General features: G+C 45.8%; 3 protein-coding genes across 7 annotated transcripts; 2 read left to right on the top strand and 1 right to left on the bottom strand.

Moving 5' to 3' along the window:
* Positions 1 to 8: 8 nt before the first annotated feature.
* On the top strand, positions 9 to 6995 carry epn1b (epsin 1b). 5 transcript variants are annotated; one of them, XM_062486820.1, is made up of 12 exons: positions 51 to 110; positions 434 to 480; positions 906 to 1042; positions 1153 to 1254; positions 1423 to 1578; positions 2276 to 2404; positions 2796 to 2916; positions 3072 to 3247; positions 3436 to 4327; positions 4482 to 4625; positions 4825 to 4974; positions 5339 to 6995. In XM_062486820.1, exons 4-12 carry the CDS (start codon positions 1186 to 1188, stop codon positions 5773 to 5775), a joined length of 2274 nt encoding a protein of 757 aa, XP_062342804.1. In that variant the 5' UTR covers positions 51 to 110; positions 434 to 480; positions 906 to 1042; positions 1153 to 1185; the 3' UTR covers positions 5776 to 6995. The 5 variants fall into 5 exon arrangements, with proteins under 5 accessions (XP_062342802.1, XP_062342804.1, XP_062342803.1 ...); XM_062486818.1 differs by lacking the exon at positions 434 to 480 and having other exon boundaries at positions 9 to 110; XM_062486819.1 differs by lacking the exon at positions 51 to 110 and having other exon boundaries at positions 139 to 480; positions 903 to 1042.
* A 2656-nt stretch (positions 6996 to 9651) lies between these two features.
* LOC134041026 (germ cell-specific gene 1-like protein) lies at positions 9652 to 12920 on the top strand. The gene is made up of 6 exons (XM_062487262.1): positions 9652 to 9945; positions 10160 to 10354; positions 10719 to 10766; positions 11178 to 11336; positions 11559 to 11670; positions 11860 to 12920. Exons 1-6 carry the CDS (start codon positions 9750 to 9752, stop codon positions 12245 to 12247), a joined length of 1098 nt encoding a protein of 365 aa, XP_062343246.1. The 5' UTR covers positions 9652 to 9749; the 3' UTR covers positions 12248 to 12920.
* Positions 12921 to 13361: 441 nt separating this feature from the next.
* rcvrn3 (recoverin 3) lies at positions 13362 to 18645 on the bottom strand. The gene is made up of 3 exons (XM_062487089.1): positions 18117 to 18645; positions 14963 to 15074; positions 13362 to 14826 (listed from the first exon to the last, which is right to left on the bottom strand). The coding sequence occupies exons 1-3, from the start codon at positions 18495 to 18497 to the stop codon at positions 14741 to 14743; spliced, it is 579 nt and encodes a 192-aa protein (XP_062343073.1). The 5' UTR covers positions 18498 to 18645; the 3' UTR covers positions 13362 to 14740.
* Positions 18646 to 19166: the final 521 nt, after the last annotated feature.

Raw genomic sequence — 19166 nt, 5'->3', positions numbered from 1 at the left:
AGGAAACTATTACATTGTTTCAGTTTATAGAGGGGGCGTTCCATGACAGGTGCAGGTGTCGGAAGCGGAAACTGCCATTGTCGACTCGACGATTCATGAAAGGATTCAGGGTTAGTGTTTTATGCTCTAAAATATGTGCTTCTGTGATATGATTATACGACTAATCAATGGAATTTATTTTACACTATATGCTGTAGCTATTACTATATAAGTCTATCACACTGTTGTACTCGTAGCGGATTTGTTTCTGGTGGTAGCTAAGAAAACAACATCCCTTTGAGTCTTAAGAATAACTAGCTACAGTAGCTAGCTTGACTGCTTTGACGCAAGCCATTGCACCGTCGCTGTCCTGGGTGCTGAAATCGTGGTTCTTCATTTGTGTCTTGCCTGTCAGCTACAGTTTAAGCTTTATTTGAAAACGCGGCTCTGACAGGCTGAGGTGATAACATCGAAAGCGGTCTACATGCAACATCAGCCTAGGTACAATTATTACTAGCCTCTATATTGTATTGCTTATCAACATGATCTGAATTATCTCCGCAGATTGATTGGCCGCTGTGACCGTAGTAATCAAATAGCTGGATAGCTGTATTCGTAGTCATTTAGCACTAGCCAGTTATCGCGTTTAGCAGGCTACGTAACTGAATGTAAATTGGATCGCAAATGCCAGTAGGCTAGCCAGCAATATTGTTGGCGTAGCCTACGATTAGTTTAATGAGTCATTATGACCATGTTGGTAGCCACTATAGTAGCCTACCACTGGCATTCAGCTGAGTAGCCAGCTTCTGAACTAGCATGTTATTATCTGCCAGTGCTGTATTTGCCACCTAGCTAGAAAGCTGTAGTGTGTCACAGAAAGCTTGGACATCGTTCTGCTGTTTACTTAAGGACGTTTTCCCCAGCAGGTTTGTGGAGTGTTAATCCAGTAGATGCCACCTTGGCGACAGGGGTCAACAGCATGAACCAGCAGTAATATCTGGAGTGCAGAGAGCAACGGAAGACAAAAGGATACTTTGTTTACAGGACCTACATTTTTCAATAGGTAGATTGCATTTTTAATATAGTATCGATATCACATAATCTCACAATAACACCAGTTTTATGCCTCTCTGAGGACATTTAATCTTACTAAGGTGTGTGTGTGACCACTAGAACACCGTGGTTTGAGACCCCCCATCTGTCACCATGACATCCTCTATGCTGCGTCGCCAACTGAAGAACTTGGTCCAGAACTTCTCTGAGGCCGAAGTCAAGGTAACAAAACTATTTACACAGTCTACTCTTTGACGCACTTTCTCTCTATCCTCCTCTCTCCCTCTTTCTCACAGTTCCCCCTCTTTCTCTCACTACACCCTTCTGTGTCTCACCCCCCTAGTCTCCTACCTTATCCTAGCTGACACTAACTCTCCATACTGTATGCAGGTGAGGGAGGCTACCTCCAACGACCCCTGGGGCCCCTCCAGCTCCCAGATGGCGGACATCTCTGACCTCACCTACAATGTGGTGGCCTGCAACGAAATCATGACCATGCTGTGGAAACGCCTCAAAGACGACAAGAACTGGAGACACGTCCATAAGGTAACGTGAGCGGCTTTGACGTCTTCCGTGACATCCAATGACTTGTTTTCCTGGTGTGCATGCTGAGTGTGCATGCTGACTGCTGCACCATATTTGAGGTAGAGTTACCGTGGCCAAGGGCTAGCCTTAGCTTGCTGATGCCAGGACGGCCCTTTGTCCTTGCAGAATTTTTCTTATAAGCCTCCGTTCTCTTCAGACTCATCTTAAATTATTTTTGCAATGTCCTTCTGGCATAAACAGCGCTGTCAAAAGCATTGACTGTGCCGTACTTTTTGATATTCATGAATAATGTATTGATTTACAGTACACTTGATTGTCCCTGGAGCCGATCTTGTTACAAAAATGGAGGATGCAGCCATCGGACTGTGTAATGCAGGCCATAAGCAGGGTGTAACTCAGTGGTTAGAGCATTTGACTGCAGATTGAGAGGTCTCAGGTTCAAGTCCCCCTTCCTCTGTGCTGTTTGTCGCTTTGGATCAAATTTGGATCTACCACTGTCATAGTAAAGGCTGCCACCACACAAAGCATTTGACAGCAGGTCAAGAGATTGCAAGTTCAAATCTCCTCCTGCACATCCCTTTGGATAAACGGTGTCTGTTAGGTGAATACAATATTATAGATTGATTTGATGTATTAGGTTAGTTTTTCTGGACACATTTGTTCTTTCTGAATGGTCCATGTTGTTTGTGCTACTTAGTCCCTGACTCTGCTGGAGTACTTGCTGAAGACGGGCTCGGACCGCGTGCTGCTGAAGTTGACAGACAACGTCTACATTGTAAAAGCCCTCACTGAGTTCCGATTCACAGACAAGGACGGGAAAGACCAGGTAACCAAACGGTCACAAAGGGCTGCTTCCCACACCACGGAGAACCCATTCCAGCTCTAGGAAGTCCTACATTCTTAGAATAATGTAATCCTACATTATTCTTTGGTTGTTGCACTCTCCGACCCACATGCAGGCATTAAGCTGTATCCCCACAGTAGTCATCATGAAGCTTCACCTCCAGATGGTTCATCTGCATGTGCTACACTTGCTCATATGTGAGACGGGGAGCTTCTGGCTACACAACGCTCAGCCCAGCTAACACTTCCCACTGACACATCCTTATTATGCTATGCTAATTCTTCACACGGTGTAAACAAGTGGCCGCCTGCGCTGCCTTCAGAGGTGCTAGTGGAGCCAGCGGTGCTGATGACGTCTGTGTGTTGCCGGGCAGGGTGTGAATGTGAGGGAGAAGGCCAAGGTGGTGCTGGCTCTGATGGAGGATGAAGAGAAGTTGAAGGAAGAGAGGGAATCTGCGCTCAAGACCAGAGAGAAGACCTCAAAGAACGCAGCGGGTGAGGGGGTGAAGTTTACACCATCTTCACTGCCATATCACTGCCGTCTCTCCCTCTCGAATCCATTCCCATGTAATGCAATGAGACTCGCTCCAGCTGTTGTTTCCGTATAGCATCCCTTCCATCGTAACTGACCCTTACCAGTGTCCTTCCAGCCTCGTCGACCGATCCAATACAGGACCCCAACTACAAGCCTGTGTACGTCCCCGGGGCGTCTGGCCTGCCCTCTTTGGACAACATTCCGTCGGTGGCCGACCTTGCCGCCAGCTTTGCCGCCAAGAAAGAGGCGCAGCGAAAAGCGGAGTTTGAGAAGAAGGAGGCGGAACGCAGGGTAGGAGGGTCACTGCTCCATCACAGGCACTGTCCAGACACTTCCTGTTTCACTAGTCCTAGTTTCTAGTCCTTTCATTGGAAAAGTATGTTCATGTGCTGTTGACCTTCATTGTGAGTGTTGATGTGTGGTTGACCTTTGAAGTATGTAAACAAGAGGGTGGTTCCTGTCCTCTGTGGGTGTGGTAGGGCAAGATGACTGAGGACGAGCTGCAGTGGGAGGATGCAGCCAAGGAAGAGAAGCCCAAGGCAGCAGAGGCCTGGGGAGGGCAGTCTGAAGAGGAGAAGCCGGAGAGCAAAGACCCTTGGGGAGCTCCGAGCAAAGAGCCTACGGAGAGTCCCGATCTGTGGGGCGCACCATCTGAACCAGCCTCTGAGGACGCCTGGGGTGCACCTTCCAAACCAACTTCGGAAGATGCCTGGGGAGCACCATCCAACGCCAAAGCTGATGGTCCTGATCCGTTTGCAGCGCCGAAAGATGATTCATATCCATTTACAGCGCTGAAAGATGATTCGGATCCCTTTTCAGCCCCTAAAGATGACCCATTTTCAACACCAAAAGATGGTCCAGATCCTTTCTCTTCACGAAAAGATGGTTCAGATCCCTTTTCAGCTCCAAAAGATGACCCGTTCTCTGCGCCAGTACAGAAAAATGGTTTGGATCCCTTTTCAGCTCCAAAAGATGACCCCTTTTCAGCACCAGCACCGAAAAATGGTTCAGATCCCTTCTCAACCCCGAAAGACGATCCCTTTTCAGCACCCGTGCAAAAAGACGGGTCGGATCCCTTTACAGCATCTAAAGACGATCCATATACTGCTCCGTCCAAAGCTCCTAAAGACAGCGGTGCAGATCCCTTCGCAGCACCACCCAGCCCGCCCAAAAATGAGACCGATCCATTTGCAGCCCCGTCCAGTCCTCCGACCGCCGATGCGTGGGGCGCGCCCGCCGATGCCTCCGACCTCTGGGGGGTTCAGTCTGAGCCTCTGCCAGAGAAGAAGGCTGATCCTTGGGATGCTTCCCCCACTGCCGACCTCTTCGGAGATAACTCAAAGCCAGATGATGACCCTTGGGGAGCTCCAGGTAAGGCAGAGAGATACTAATGTCGATTTATAACTGCTGCTAAGTGGCGTAACTGCTGCTGTTGATCGTTCATCACGTCGGGAAAGGCAAGTGTTTCAACCCAGAGAATGGAGAACGAGTGTTGAAACGGGTCTGTTTTGATTTCCAGCAACAGCCGTGCCTCCCAGTGGTGACACGTGGGGCTCAGCAGCGCCCCCTGCAGAGACATCCCCCTCAGACGACCCCTGGGGAGACGGGGGGACCACCACCACAAACGCTGCCGCCTCAGACCCATGGGGGACGCCTATTAATGGCACAGGTAGGTCTGTGTGATTGTGTGTGTTCATAAATATATGTGTGACATACAAACAGGTCATCTTCTGATTAAAACGTCCACAACGTATTATCTAGGTGTGACATGCATTAAGCACATGTTAATTATGTGTGTGTTTCTTTGGTGTGCCTTGTCCTTGGTAGACTAGCTGTGCCGTAGTAGATTTGCTGTGTTTGTCCACTAGATGGAGTAGTGTTGGAGGAGGAGCCTAACAAGCCTGAGTCGTTCCTCGGAGCAGGGGCGTCGCTGGTGGACATGGACTCTCTCCTCTCCTCCAAACCCAAACCCAAACAGCCCCCTCTGAATGCCCTCGCCTCGCAGAAATCAACAGAGGGTAAGGAGGGCTAGAGGGCAGAGAGAGAGACATAGAGAGACAGAGAGAGAGAGAGAGTAGAAAAAGAGAGTATCTATATGAGAAGTATATTATCCGTTCATTTAAAGCAGTGCTTGTGGTCTGTGTTTCGTTGTGTGGGAGTGTGTGCCTGGGTGTGTGTGTATGTGTGTGTTTCTAAGCACCAGTAACTGTAGCCATGTATTTAATCTGTAGAGCCTTCCCTTGCTAGATGTTAGAGATGTAACCCTCTCACCCCTCTGTTCTACACTCTCTCTCTGGGAATGCTCTGTGTCACCCCTCCTTCACCCTCCTCCCTTGGTCCCCCCCCCCCCCCTCGATTCTGTTGCTGATCTCAATTTCCCAGGCGCTTTACGAGGCCCAGGCATGGCTGGTCCCATGGGCAGAACCATATCCATTACAGGGGTGTCTCCTACTACATTCCCCCTACAATCACCTCCCAGCCCTTTTGGTTCTACCCCTGAGTTTTATGGTATTAAACCTGGTCCCTGTTTTGAACCACCCAATCCCATGCTGAGGCCTACCTTCTCTCAGCTAATGCCCCACCCCTTTGGAGTTCCCCAACCTAACCTCCCTATGCCCCCCATGGGACCTCAGATGGCTCCCACCTACTTTGGAGCCGGAGTGGTACAGCCCAGTCAGGTTGGGGGGGTTCCTCAGGTTGGACACTTGGGAGCTTCCACTCCTCCAGTAGGAGGGGGAGTTCCTTTGCAGCCCCACCTGGTTTTTGGCTCAGGGTTGAGTCAACCTACTCAAAATAATAGCAACCACTTCCTGTTTTGAGAACTTCTGTGTACAACTAGAACCTGCCCTGCTTGCCTCCCTTTTACAATATGTACACCTATCAATCTAGTGTAACATGTCTGGTTTAAGTGTATGCAACAAACATGTAAGATGAAAAAAAACCCGATGAGAGAATAGATTTTTTTTCTGAAGAAAATAACCCATTACAGCTTGGTTTTGTTGATTTTTGTTGATTTTTTTTGTGTTTTTTTCTTGATGACTTGATGGTGCGCCTGGGAACCAAAGTGTCTGCTGGAGCCAGTTAGTGTGTCGATCTGTTCCTCACTCAGGACAGTAGTTTAAGAGAGATGAAAGGTGAACATGACCGACCGACCAGGTTAGAATTAGCCAACCAGGGTCAAGGTGGAGGTGGGATAGCAATATTGCAGGAAATGTGTGTTTGTGCTCTTTTTGTTACTATGATGGAAGTATTATAACAGTATGACAATACAGTTGATGGTACGGCTACTATTTATTGATACATTTATTTATTATTAGTTTGTAAATTCATATTTATATATGTATGTATTCAAGGTTTGCACACAAGGATATAGTTGGTTGTCTTAGTTCATCTCAAATCAAGATTGGATTAATCTTTACAACATGATTATCATATTTGACATAATTATCATTATATTATGATTGTGATATCATAATTGTAATTACATTATCAGCCAACAAACAACCAATGGTGGCTTTATCCTCCTTTTTGCTTAATTTTGTATACACTATCAGTTCTTGTCCCTTAAAAGGCAGGCACATTCTTGATTGAAAATGTAATTATTTTTTCCATATGCATGCGTTCTGAATGGATCATATTCTGTGTTTATGAAGTATCATAGTGCGAGGTCTTAACGGTTTCATCAGAGACTATCAAAGAAGCAGCACTCTATCGTTTGGCGTTTGTGGAACTGGATGTGTTCATGTCGACCAGAAGTGGTGTTTTGCATACTGTATTTCTGCATCCCCTCCTCAGCCTCAAACACAGGGCAGATACAGTTATTGCGAAGCGAACCGAGAAATGAAGTGGAATGCACAAGTTTAATTTATCTGAATTATAGTGTACATGGATTACTAGAATATTATTGGTTATCATAGCTATTATACTATGATTTCATTTTGTATGAAATAAAGATGATTTATTTTATTGTGTAAAAGTTAAGGCTGTGTTGTGAACTGTGACAGTACACATTTGAGAAATAAAACTATTCAATACCTGACATTGTTGCCTTTACCTTGCGATTTACACCTGGAGTTACTTCCTGACCACTAGAGGGTGGAGTTTTACACATAATTCAGTGCCCATACCTATCCCAGGTCTACTGTTCTGTCAAGATGTCCACAAATGTACCAGAACTGTGATGACTACATTAGGTAATTCTCTATTCTAAAACAGTTTAGGATTACTATGCAACCAATAGAAGACACACCCTTTCAGACTCTGTGAGAGAATGAGGACTGGGGTCAAATGTTGCACAATATCTCCATACAGTCTTAATCTGGAGTTACCACATAGATTAAAACTGTAGTTATCTTTCAGGGAATTACCCTCAGGGTGGGGGTGAGGGAGGGTGACTCATCACTTCGGTCATCATGGGGATCCCCCCTTGGAAGGAGAAGACTGAGTAGGGGGGGTGTGGGTGTACATTTGGGTGGGGGAGCGGGGGGGGGGGGGGGTAAGCCATGGGAACGAATGCTTTGTTGAACAAAACATTCATTAGTAATTTTGTGTTGAATGCTTTACAAATATCTGTCCCTTTCCTAGTTTCCATGGTGATGATTTACAAAACCAGCTGCCATAAACCAGTAATCCATACATTGTGTGAGATTTAGCACCCTGGAGGTTGGATGATTATTGAGTAGAAAAGCTGCTAATACTGCACTGTTCTCTACTTTACTTAATTCTACTCTACTGCAGTCTACTGCAACTTTACTGAGGGGTTTAATCTAGTCAGAGTAGTTAAGGTAAAGTACAAGAGTGGTGCAGTACATCCACATTCTTTCCCTAATTATAAAAGGGTTATGAAGAATACTGAGAGTAGGAAAGTTGCTGAGCACACAGAGTGAGAAATCAAATAAGAGAGGGAGAGAGAGAAAGAGAAGTAGGGTTAGAAATGTGACAGAATGAAGGGGGCAAAGGCTAGTGAAAGTGACAGATGGAGTTGTGAGGATTAAGAGGAATCTGGGTGGGCTTGTGATAGAAAACTAGCCTAAGAAAGATGAGAGACATGAGTGCATGTGAGAGAGGAAGGAAGAGAGAGATAGAAAGAGGGAAAAAGAGAGAGCAAAAAGGTATAGAAGGTGACTGGATAAGGTGGGACAAGTACAAAGTGGAAGTGGGTGTCTGAGAGCCATATCTGGTGAGTAGTGCCTCATTTGAGGAGATATTCTTATGTATTCTCTGTAACACATGACAGATAGTCATTCAGGAATAATGGTCTTGAGGCTGAATTAGATTTGGAGGCGATTATCAATTCATTCAAGATAGAAAGAGAGAGAGAGAGAGAGAGAGAGAGAAAGATAAATAATACGAGTCAGTTACAATTGAATGAGTTTACGCTTGATAGAATAAATTGAATCTGTTGACAGAGTACTCAAGAAAGTAAAAATCATTTTATTATTTAACATGTCACTATAGACAAAGACTCTAATGGAGTATGATGCTGGTGGCTCACTGGAATGACATGGCATGTAGGTGCTCCAGGATGATGATGATGATGATGATGATGATGATGATGATGATGACGATGATGATGGGGACGAAGATGACAATAATGATTATTATCAATGGGACGATGATGATGATGATGATGATGATGATGATGATGAGGATGATGAGGATGATGATGATGACAATGATGAAGAAGGTGGTGATTGATTTGGAACAGTGGTGAGGGTGATCATGATCCTGTTGGCATAGATGTCTCCTAATCATGGCTAATCCACATTCTATGTGTTTCTTCTAGGTGGTGTCCAGACAGTGGAAGGCTATGAAGATGATTCACCTACATGCCAGAGATTAGCACAGATTAAGAGGGATCAAGAGTAAGATTGAGAGATTGGACAGATCACAAGTCTCAATCTAACCGAAGGACACCGAGGTACATGGGATGAACAGAATGAGAAAACGGAGACAGGGTGGATTAGTTGCGTAAGCTGTTGTAAGATGTATCATGTAGGACAAGTGTGTGTCAGTGTATACCTGACTGGATCCAAAACACATTCTGCTCATGAGACTGGACACAAGGATACGTCATGGAGCTTTCTGGACCAATAAAGGTTGCTGCTCTCCAGAACCCTGAGTCTACTTCACCTACCCTCTCCGGAGCCTCAGATTGGTGAATGAATTCGGAGGGACTTCTGCGGGAGGGCACATTGCTGACAGTGTGAGGACAGGACGACACTAAAAGCAGAAAAGACCAGAGGAAGAGGGGAAAAGAGGGATAGGTACGGGGGCATGGTGAGCCCTCATCCCTCGGCCCATCCATCCATCTATCCATCCATCTGTCTATCATACTCTCCACTGAGAGTAAATCCTCATAGTCCATCTTCCCCCGCTCCACTGCCTCACGACCCCTGACCCCTCAGCTGATCTACTGTTCTCCTCCATCTTCCCATCCCTCCCTCCGTCCCATCCCGCCCCTGCCCCTGCCCCTCCCCCTCTCATCGCTCTGTCCCATCGTGTTTCTCATACACTCTTTAATCCCTCCTGCCCCCACCCCACCCATCTCTAGCCCCTGACAATCAGCCGAGCCCACTCCCATCCTGATCCCTCTCCTCCCTCCCCTCTGTTCTCCTCCTCCAACCTCCTTCCCTTCTCTCCACCCTCCCTCACACTCCCTCGTTCTTCTCCCTCACCTAGCTGCTTCTTCCCTTGCTTCCTCAATCCCTTCGTCCCTCACCACTCTCCATTTCTCCATCTCCTCTACCGCTCCCGGTGGGTCCCACCCACCACGCCCCACAAACTCTCAACCATGCTTGACAACATGTCCAGACGCAACCGCACCCTGCTTTCGCTGTCTCTCACCTCATTGGCTCTGGCCTTGTCTGTTTTGGCCTTCTGCACCTCCTATTGGTGCGAGGGCACCCACAAGGTGGTCAAGCCCCTCTGCCTTTCCCCAGTCAAGATGAAGAACTGCGGACAGAACAACAGCCAACCATACACTACAGGTGAGCCAGACAGAGAGACCTGGCCTCCACACATCATCTCTGTTGGTTTGCGTGCTTCTAAACACCTCAGCGAAATTCTGTGGGGCTGAGTAAAAGAGCAACCAAGATGTGTCAGTGCAAAGGTTGTGTTTTCTCCTTGTGTTACGTATATCCCCTCATCCTCTCGACCCCTCTCTCTTCTCCTCTCTTCCCTGCCTTCTCCCCCCCTCCTCAGAGAGCCCGACCGCGGACCCCACGAAGCCCATGTCCAACGTGACTCTGTCGCCGCTGCAGAAGGAGGAGCAAGCACGCCTGAGGAAGAAGCAGATGGCCAACGCCGTCCACTACATCTGGGAGACTGGCGAGGACAAGTACATGCTGCGATACTTCCACACGGGCTTCTGGCACTCCTGCGAAAAGCACAATGAAGGTCAGGACGCCTGCTAACGTAGGCCAAGCCACATGTAGTGGAGGTAGTTGGAGACTGAGATGATATTAGATGAGCCTATGATTTATGCTGTCACGGCGTGAGAGAAAATATTGAGTCAGGAAATCAAATGCTTCTGTAATGAAGGTGGTCTGGAGACTAGCCCAGTCTGATGTTAAGAGCCTAAGGGTTGCTCTCGCACACCAGTGTTGCTTTATTCTTGATATAAAGTTAGAGGTACAGGAAGTTCTGTACATGTACTGTGCATGGAGCGGTTGTTGAGGAATGAAATGGGACCTTTGACCCTGTACAGCAGATCATCTGTAAAACAGAAAGATTTTATTAATCTGTGCTTATCCTACCTTAGAGGAGAAGTGCCGTAGCTTCATAGAGCTGACTCCAGGAGAAACACAAGGTTTGTACTGAGGATGCAATGTGTCATGTGATATAAATTCCTATAGAAACAACCAATCAAATATCATGATAAAACACCTTCTTTCAGATCTGAAATATATAACATTTACACTCTTCCTTTTCCTTGCATTTTTCCTATTCCCGGCCCTTTATTTTCCTCTCTCTCTCTCTCTCTCTCTCTCTCTCTCTCTCTCTCTCTCTCTCTCTCTCTCTCTCTCTCTCTCTCTCTCTCTCTCTCTCTCTCTCTCTCTCTCTCTCTCTCTCTCTCTCTCTCTCTCCCTCCCTCCCTCCTTCTCTCTCTCTCTCTCTCTCTCTCTCTCTCTCTCTCTCTCTCTCTCTCTCTCCCTCCCTCCCTCCCTCCTTCTCTCTCTCTCTCTCTCTCTCTCTCTCTCCCTCCCTTCTCCCCGCCCAGGCGTGCTGTGGCTCTCAGTGATATCAGAGTTCACGTACATTGGCCTGCTGGCAATGGGCTTCTTGCTCATGTGGATGGAGGTCCTGTGTCTCTGCGCCCGCAAGGAGATGCACGCCCTCAAGATCAACGCCTACGCCGCCATGTGCACCGTCCTCTCAGGTGAGGGGGTGGTGGATGCAGCCTCCGAGGATATGACCACGAATGCAGATTTGTCATGGACTTGAGAAGTCCTTTCAGTTTAGTTCCTTTCAGTTTAGTTCTCTCTCCCCCCCCTCCCTCTCTCTCCCTCACACTGTCCCCGTCTCTCTCCTCCACACTGTCCCCGTCTCTCTCCTCCACACTGTCTCTGTCTCTCTCCTCCACACTGTCTCTGTCTCTCAGGACTCATGGGGATGGTGGCCCATATGATGTACACCACTGTGTTTCAGATGACGGTCAGCATCGGCCCTAAAGACTGGCGGCCACAGACTTGGGACTACGGCTGGTCCTTCGCGTCAGTATCTCCTCAGTCTTATCTGCCAACTCTGTGATTTTCTCTGAAAAAAACCTTGTCATGATTGACTGGCAGTAATGTCGTTCGTTCAATTTGGTTAACATCCACATATGCAAACCTTTCACTGTGTTCTACTGTTCCTCCTTGTTTCTTCCCTTCCATCTGTTCCCTCCTCCGTCACCCCTCTAGCATGGCGTGGCTCTCCTTCAGCTGCTGCATGGCTGCTGCCGTGGCAACCCTCAACTCCTACACCAAGACATTGATCGAGATGAAGCACCGGGCTCGCGTGCGATTGGAGGAGGCCCGCGCCGCCAGCCACGCGCCCTCGTATGACGAGGTGATCCAGGCCGGTGGTGTGTACTCAGTCAGCCGCCTCCTCCAGCACTGCCACCAGGGGGCGCTCATGGACCCCCTGTGGCCCCGGAGGGAGGGCCCAGCGGTGGGGCCAGCAGCAGGGGGGGTGGACTCCCACGACATGGTGCTGGTGGGGGGCTGCGGGACGGAGGGTTGTGAAGACTGTGAGAGAGAGATGGACGAGATGGAGGATGCCCTGGAGAGGGAGGACTCACTGTGCTGATGGGAGATTAGGGGAAGGGCCTGCAAGAGGGAGAAGGTATGAGAGGTGAAAATAAGTTTATCTATCTCCCAAGACTTTGAAAATACTAATCAAGAAATTGTATTTGTCCTCCACTTGCAGTTTTCTTTAGAAATGTATATCTTTTAAGAGTCTAAGACCATTTTTTACACATTGGAAGGAACTTTAGACGGCTCTTGATTTATTATTTGATGAAAACCCTTAGAAATTCTACATGTTTGATGTTCAGGTGGCGTTGGCCTGGAATGCATGTGAAAGTCCTTTATGTAAGTTTATTGTGTTGATAGTGATCCTGTCTAACTTCTATATTGATGGTAACTGTGTTTCCTCATATAGAGATGAATAAAGGTAGTGAAATGGACTGACTTCTGAAACAACGCACAGGCAGATGTGTTGCTATTTCTGTTCTTATACTCAAAAGAACGAGACAAATCCTCTCTTAAAGCATTGTCTGCAGTCCTGCATAAACAGATGTTTTGGACGTGGGAGCCTGTCTGGTGGATTGTCCTGAGACAGCGTAGATGAATCTGTACTGTGGATGAGCCAAAGGAAAGATACACGACCCTGCCTCCATCTGGAGCACGTAGCTTTGCAGGTCAAGACAGACAGATGCTTTCAAATTCTGGACTCGAGATTATATCAATAATCTCCCCAGTCAGAAAGATAAGGAAAGCAGACAGAGAGAGAGAGGGATGAGAGAGAGTTGTGTTTTGTGTGTGTTACAGGGAGAGCAGGAGTATGTGTGTGTGATTGGGAGAGCAGGAGTATGTGTGTGTGATTGGGAGAAAAAGAATGAGAGAGAGGTGAGAGAGGAGAGTGGGAGAGACACAAAGAGATAGGGAGATAGAGAGAACAACAGGTGGAGGAGGAAGAGGATTAGAAAGAGAGAAAGATAGAAGAAAAGAAAAAGGTTATGTATGAGAAAAGGAGTGCAGTGACAAAGTACAATGTTATAATAAGGCTACTGAAAATACAAAATAAGTACAGTTTCTACATTTGATATATAGTATACAGCAGTTAACATTTTTGTCGTTTCAATTTTCCTAATTTTGAACCATAAGTGAGACAAAAATACTTTGAAATGAAATAATTTATATCACAGTTGGGATGTTTATTTCAAAACATGTTTAAAAGCAACAAAATCATTATAAAAGCAGAAGGAAAATAACAATCCTGAAGAGCATTTAAAATGTTGCTAACATAACTAGAGTATTGGATTCCAATGTATAGATACACCGTATTCCATTCCAGTTAGAACTAATGTATGATAAACACCTCAACATCCTTATTTACAATCGCAAATATTCCAACTAAAAAGGACTTACAGAATAAATGTCTCTTAGTAGAATCAAAAATCAAGCAATTAAGTATTTCTGGAATCGCTGATGGACAGATATACCAAAATTATGTTTAGCAGATGTCCAGTAAGAACTGGGCCAGGATGGTAAATCAAGTCAACATGCTTACGTAACAGTCGTCTTAAGCAATGTAGCGAACGTCTCTGTTGGTGCGCACCTAGGTATTACACAACACCTCCACTCACAACCACAGGGATCCTTATGGCGTGTCAGGCTGTGAAGGGATACCAAACTTCCACTCACACAGGACACAACTGTTCAAACGGAATCTGTGATCACTTTGGGTTCATCCATTTCTAGAGACAGATGCTTTGACTCCCACCTCAATGGAGTACTGATGAACCAGCATTAGTACCTGTGAAAAGTCTACAATGTAGCAAAAAAGGAACAAAACAATCTAACTTGATCAAAAGCAACTCTGAAGTAGAGTCAATATAAGTTTTCACCTATCTCTCCAAGCATTACATAGTAGACTATAGTTTGTCCTGAGGTAAGTGTCTTATGCTGTGGTCCTGTTGTGGTTGGCAGAGTATTGATGGCGGGCACTTCACAGTTCACCCATTGAGAGTTAACACTGTATATGTATCTATGGTAACAACTTTGTATTTGTTTTTAACACATTTTCAACACTGTACACAGGTTCCATGAAGTATCATGGAGTTGTTTCTAAAAGTGAAACCTGCTTATCATTGCTGTTCATGTCCGAACAGTGTAACAAAAAACTAGATCAGGCCTGCAAATCATGTCAAAAGTGTCTGAGAATAAGACTGCTGATGTTCTTGTCCGCTCAGTCTAGACTAGCTTCTATCATTCTGGCCTAACATACAAAAAGAATCATGTGTAGTTTTACTCCACTTCTTGTGAGCACAGACAACTGTTTCCTTGTAGCTAGACGCACAAAGTTATCCTATCAGCAGATGAACTCTTTTGAACCTGATCTGAGCTTCTTTTACACTCAGTGGATGGGTTATACAAGGACTCCGTTTCAGTATCACCTCAAACAAACTTCTAGAGTGACAGAAGGGCCTGGCCAGAAGTCTGAGAGATAGCAGGTCGTACGCAAGGCTCGATGTGGATGTGTGTAGAAGAGAAGTTGGGTACAGAATCTCTCAAGGAGCTACTGGGTTGCTTCGTACTGGATGAGACGAAGAGCAGATTCGCTCGCCATCACGCATGAGATGAACTCTCCTTCGGCCACTCGATCTGAGAAAGAAAGTAAAAAAAAAAAGAAAGAATGAGAAAACAATCCGTTTTACACTGATACAGCAAATCCACACAGTGGCCGAAGAAAGCCATGGCACGTTGTCTCACCCTGTACCCCTCCAACCCTCCTGCTCACCATCATCTCCTTTCTCAAAGACGTTCCAGAGCTTCTCTGCTCTCTTCTCTGGTGTGTTCTCATCCTCAGGTAGGTCAGCCAACTTGTCTTTGGGAATCAGTTTGAAAAGAGCCTGCAGAACACAGATGTCACACAGGGGTCACATGGAGATCAACCTACAGGTCCAGAACTACATCATGTCACTGTCATAAGGACGCTCCGCCACTAACTTTCAAACATTGTCCATCGTTTATTGCATCATCATTAATCTGTCATCATCCTCTTGATTCCACCTGCCAGTATTTAAAACTCTGATGTATTTTCTGAAAAGCCAAACTATCGACAGCTGAACCACATCAGAATGCCAACTGCAGATCACCAAGCTTCTGACCAAACACCAATCCCTTCTCATAATCTCTCATATGAACGATCACCAATGATCATGTTTCTGCTGGCAAAACCTCTACTGGGGAAGAGAGATTAGTCGGGAAAACTGTGTTTGGTGCTTGATACGATTGTCTCCTAATCTTTAAAGGTAGTGGAGTGAAAAATAAGTCCTTGTAAGCATTTGACCATGTACATGGATTCACATCTCTCCAGTCAGCTCAATAACATGAGTTGAAGATAAGAATAACATTGCTACGTGTTAAGCTGTTGTGTGGACAGATATTTTGTTGTAGTTCTTCTTGGGGTCCCACTGATCTGATTTTCAAGAAAAGGATAGATGCAGTAACGCAGGGATGGGTGAGTTGAGATTTCACAGCTGACATAACAATATTGAGAATAAACAATGATACCAGCACAGCTGTCCGATCTTGGAGACAGACTAGAGAGGATTTTTTTGTCATTGTACGTAGATCCCTGATTTTATCAATGAAAGCTCTAGCTCTCTGTTTTTTCTCGAAATGGATTTATAAAACAGTGAGGCATCAAAACACCCCTCGTGAATCATGGAAAAACATAATGATTTCAACCTCAAGTCTCTGAGTAAAACAATCAAAAAGCAAAAATGATAAAGGAAAGGTTATTGGAATGACAGAGCTGGGACAAATAGCTCACACTCAAGCTCCTAACATGTAAACACAGGCTTAGGGAGGATTAGAGCTGGACGACTGCATGGTGGTCAGGCTGTCAAGTGAGTCGCCAACCATAGTGACCAACTACTATACTTCTGACAGTGTCAGACATGGTTGGAAGGATTACGTCTTTTCCCTGTCTTCGTCACTAACCAACCCACAAACTACAGGGAGACAGAGTCTTGCCCAAAGACTCCTTCTCTCTTTCACTCACGCCAGGAGTTAGAAAAGTAGTCACCTTGTTTATTCACTACTCCGTTTTTATTGGCTATTCATTTCATTCATTAGTCAAGCAGATGCTTTTACCCAAAGTGACAACAGGGGGGAGAGTTGAACCAACAACCTCATTATCTGCAGTCAAATACTCAGCTATAACCATCCCTGGGGTCAATACAAAAGGGCCCCCATGACAGCATCAAGCTCCTCCTTTCGCGCGCATCTCTTGACCAGCTGGCACAACTGGCACAAGCTAAGATATTGTCCCAATTTAATCTGTTGGAAACAATATGTTGGCAATGCTTTTGCGACTCTCACACAATTGTCATGGTTGAGAGCTGTGTCAGCCACTTAGCACAGGCTAAGGCCACACCCACATGCGCTTGTCAAAGGTTAAGACACTGAGTAATCTGTATTTAAGATTCCCTTGTGGACCAGTCCACTTCTTCTATTTTCTACTGTGGTATATTTATCCTTCTCCTTCCCGGCCATATACCCTGGACACTTTTAGATTGTTCTCATGGCGGGGTCAAGTTGAATATGTCTGTTAATTTGGGCAACAGTCAGGTTAAAAGACGTTGCCTAAATATTTTAAGTTACATCAAAAAGGGTGGATCTAGGGAAATGGTCAGGCAAACAGGCAGACATCAGAGAGCCACAAAGAGAGAGATGGAGCCGACAGGGAAAGAAGCAGGGACAACGAGAGGGAGAGCTGTCGTTAGTAGTGTTCTGCAGGGTAGGGACATAAACTCCACAACAAAGTAGGTCTTAAAGCTGGTGCAGGCAAGTTTTGGAAAGCTAGCTATTTTAGCTTCTATTCCAAACTATTCACATTAATATCCCACCCCATCCCTTCAAAGCCACTCCCACAAAACACATTAATGCCTGAATACAGAACTGCGGGAGACTTTTCTAGTTAGTCCATGAAAGAGAGAGTATTTGAGAAAGCAGCATTGTTTTTTTCACAAATTACCCCATGTCCCATTCACATGTAAGAACACACACACCACTATAATAACGAACATAAACATGGCTAGTGTTAGTACTCACTACTTTCAAGCTAGCATTTAGTATTGGGAAATCCTATAATAGATTTTTAACTGTGAAATCTGGAACTGGATTCATTGCCTGCTCTTCCTTTGCCATTCTTGTGCCTCTAGCTCGGTTGTTTAGAATACCTCTGCCTAGCCTGGTTTAAAACTACAGTAACGCGCATTGAGTGCAGGGGCAGAGTGCGCACAGGTAGGTAGGTAGGTAGACAAACAGGTAGCCCGTCCAATTATTAGTCTTGGAACGGTCTTAATGATTTGTCGTGTTTATTACAGTCCTGCGACGCCCACAGATGTCGGATTGATTTCATATTACCGTCAAACCTTTAGATGTATTGGTTGCTACAAAGATTTGAAGTTTATTTTGGCAAATATGACAAAAGGTGCTTCTCAACAACATTGTCTACACACAATCTATAAAGGGCCAGCCTGGTCTGTTGCAAGAGATAGTATGAAGACATAGCCAGGAAAAAGATACACCAGCAATGCATTGTCTGTCGAAACATTATGCATTTTGGTATGTGCTACTATCTTCTGGCCAAAATACTTTTCCAGTTACAATCCAGTTGCATAAAGATTCAATAAATAGCTGAACAAACCTACCTACTATAAGTCTTTATGATGATCAACTTTGAGAGCAACCATGGACAAAACTCAGGACCTGTCGCTCTCACGGACACAGCAGTGGTCACACAGATGCACACCATCTTTTTTTCCCTTGTTTGTGTCGTTATCCATCCATCCGTTCATCCATCATCCCACCCACCCATCCATCCTTCCACCCATCCATTCATGCACTTTCCATTCCCATAAATCCTCTTGCACTGAACTCACGTTGCAGATCTCCTGTACTTCTGACTTGGTGATATACCCATTCTTGTCCACATCAAACAGTGAGAAGGTCCACTCCAGCTTCAGCGTTATCTTGCCAGAGGATGTCATGTGCAGGGCGATGATGTACTCTCTGAAGTCCAGCATCCCGTCCTCGTTGGTGTCGAATGAGCGGAACACATGCTGGGCGTAGGTCTTGGCATCGCTGTCTGGGAAGAACTTGCCGTAGATACCCTCAAACTGTTCCGGTGAGATGCGCCCTGATGGACACTGCTTCTGGAAGTTTTCGTACCACTGGGCGATTTCGCTCTCGCTGAACTTGGTGGTGAGACGAAGGTCCTTCAGCATCTCCTTGGATACAGCACCACTCTGGAAGTTTCCCATGCTGTCAGCTGAAGGAAGGAAAATATGTTCCTGTATCCTTAATGGACAAAAAAACAAGCAATCTCTGTTTTAGGTCTTTGTGTATTTCCGTTTCCACATTTTTCTACCTTTGACTGAATGATTTCCAGCAGAAATTATGCAAGGCCGATCAGTCCTTTACCTCCAGTTGTCCTGTTCAGACTCTCTGGAGCAAGAGAGACTGGGAGAAGAAGTGAGAAGAGTGTTAAGTAAGCCTATTAAGAAGACTGTGGTCAAGCTTATTGAGTCCATTTCAGGAGGTAGGCTTCACATAGAGAGATTCCTACTACAACCAATCATGGATAGATGTCCACATAATGATGGGGCATCAGAAATCCAAAAAGCTGTCCAACTGCTGTGATCATTGAGACGCTGCCTAGTCAGCGGTCGGTCGCCGCTATCTCTGCTATGTCTCCCCCTACTGGGCCTCTAACCCACAACCCACTCCACACGCCCTGTGCCTGGGGGAGGGGGATTTGGATAGGAGTGCCCAAGACATACACCTGGAGCACAGAACACATCTGATGGGGAATCATATTCATTAGAATAAGAGTTAGATGCACAACGTTTTATACTCTCGTTCAACGTTTTGTTACGTAAACTGAAATGTTATCATGACACTTAGTGGCAGCACTCCTCACATTCTTAAAA

Source organism: Osmerus eperlanus, chromosome 20 (genome assembly GCF_963692335.1).
Source record: "Osmerus eperlanus chromosome 20, fOsmEpe2.1, whole genome shotgun sequence".
Taxonomy (NCBI): domain Eukaryota; kingdom Metazoa; phylum Chordata; class Actinopteri; order Osmeriformes; family Osmeridae; genus Osmerus; species Osmerus eperlanus.
The sequence above is the reverse complement of the archived record's forward strand: the minus strand, read 5'-3'. Positions and strand labels throughout refer to the sequence as shown.

Coding starts and splice junctions, on each gene's coding strand:
- epn1b (XM_062486818.1), top strand. CDS start 1,186: ATGACATCCTCTATGCTGCGTCGCCAACTGAAGAACTTGGTCCAGAAC. Junction 1,579..2,275: donor ACTGGAGACACGTCCATAAG/GTAACGTGAGCG, acceptor TGTGCTACTTAG/TCCCTGACTCTGCTGGAGTA. Junction 2,917..3,071: donor GACCTCAAAGAACGCAGCGG/GTGAGGGGGTGA, acceptor GTGTCCTTCCAG/CCTCGTCGACCGATCCAATA.
- LOC134041026 (XM_062487262.1), top strand. CDS start 9,750: ATGCTTGACAACATGTCCAGACGCAACCGCACCCTGCTTTCGCTGTCT. Junction 10,767..11,177: donor GACTCCAGGAGAAACACAAG/GTTTGTACTGAG, acceptor CTCCCCGCCCAG/GCGTGCTGTGGCTCTCAGTG. Junction 11,671..11,859: donor GACTACGGCTGGTCCTTCGC/GTCAGTATCTCC, acceptor TCACCCCTCTAG/CATGGCGTGGCTCTCCTTCA.
- rcvrn3 (XM_062487089.1), bottom strand. CDS start 18,497: ATGGGAAACTTCCAGAGTGGTGCTGTATCCAAGGAGATGCTGAAGGAC. Junction 15,075..18,116: donor AAGTACAGGAGATCTGCAAC/GTGAGTTCAGTG, acceptor TGTGTTCTGCAG/GCTCTTTTCAAACTGATTCC. Junction 14,827..14,962: donor CTTTGAGAAAGGAGATGATG/GTGAGCAGGAGG, acceptor TTTCTTTCTCAG/ATCGAGTGGCCGAAGGAGAG.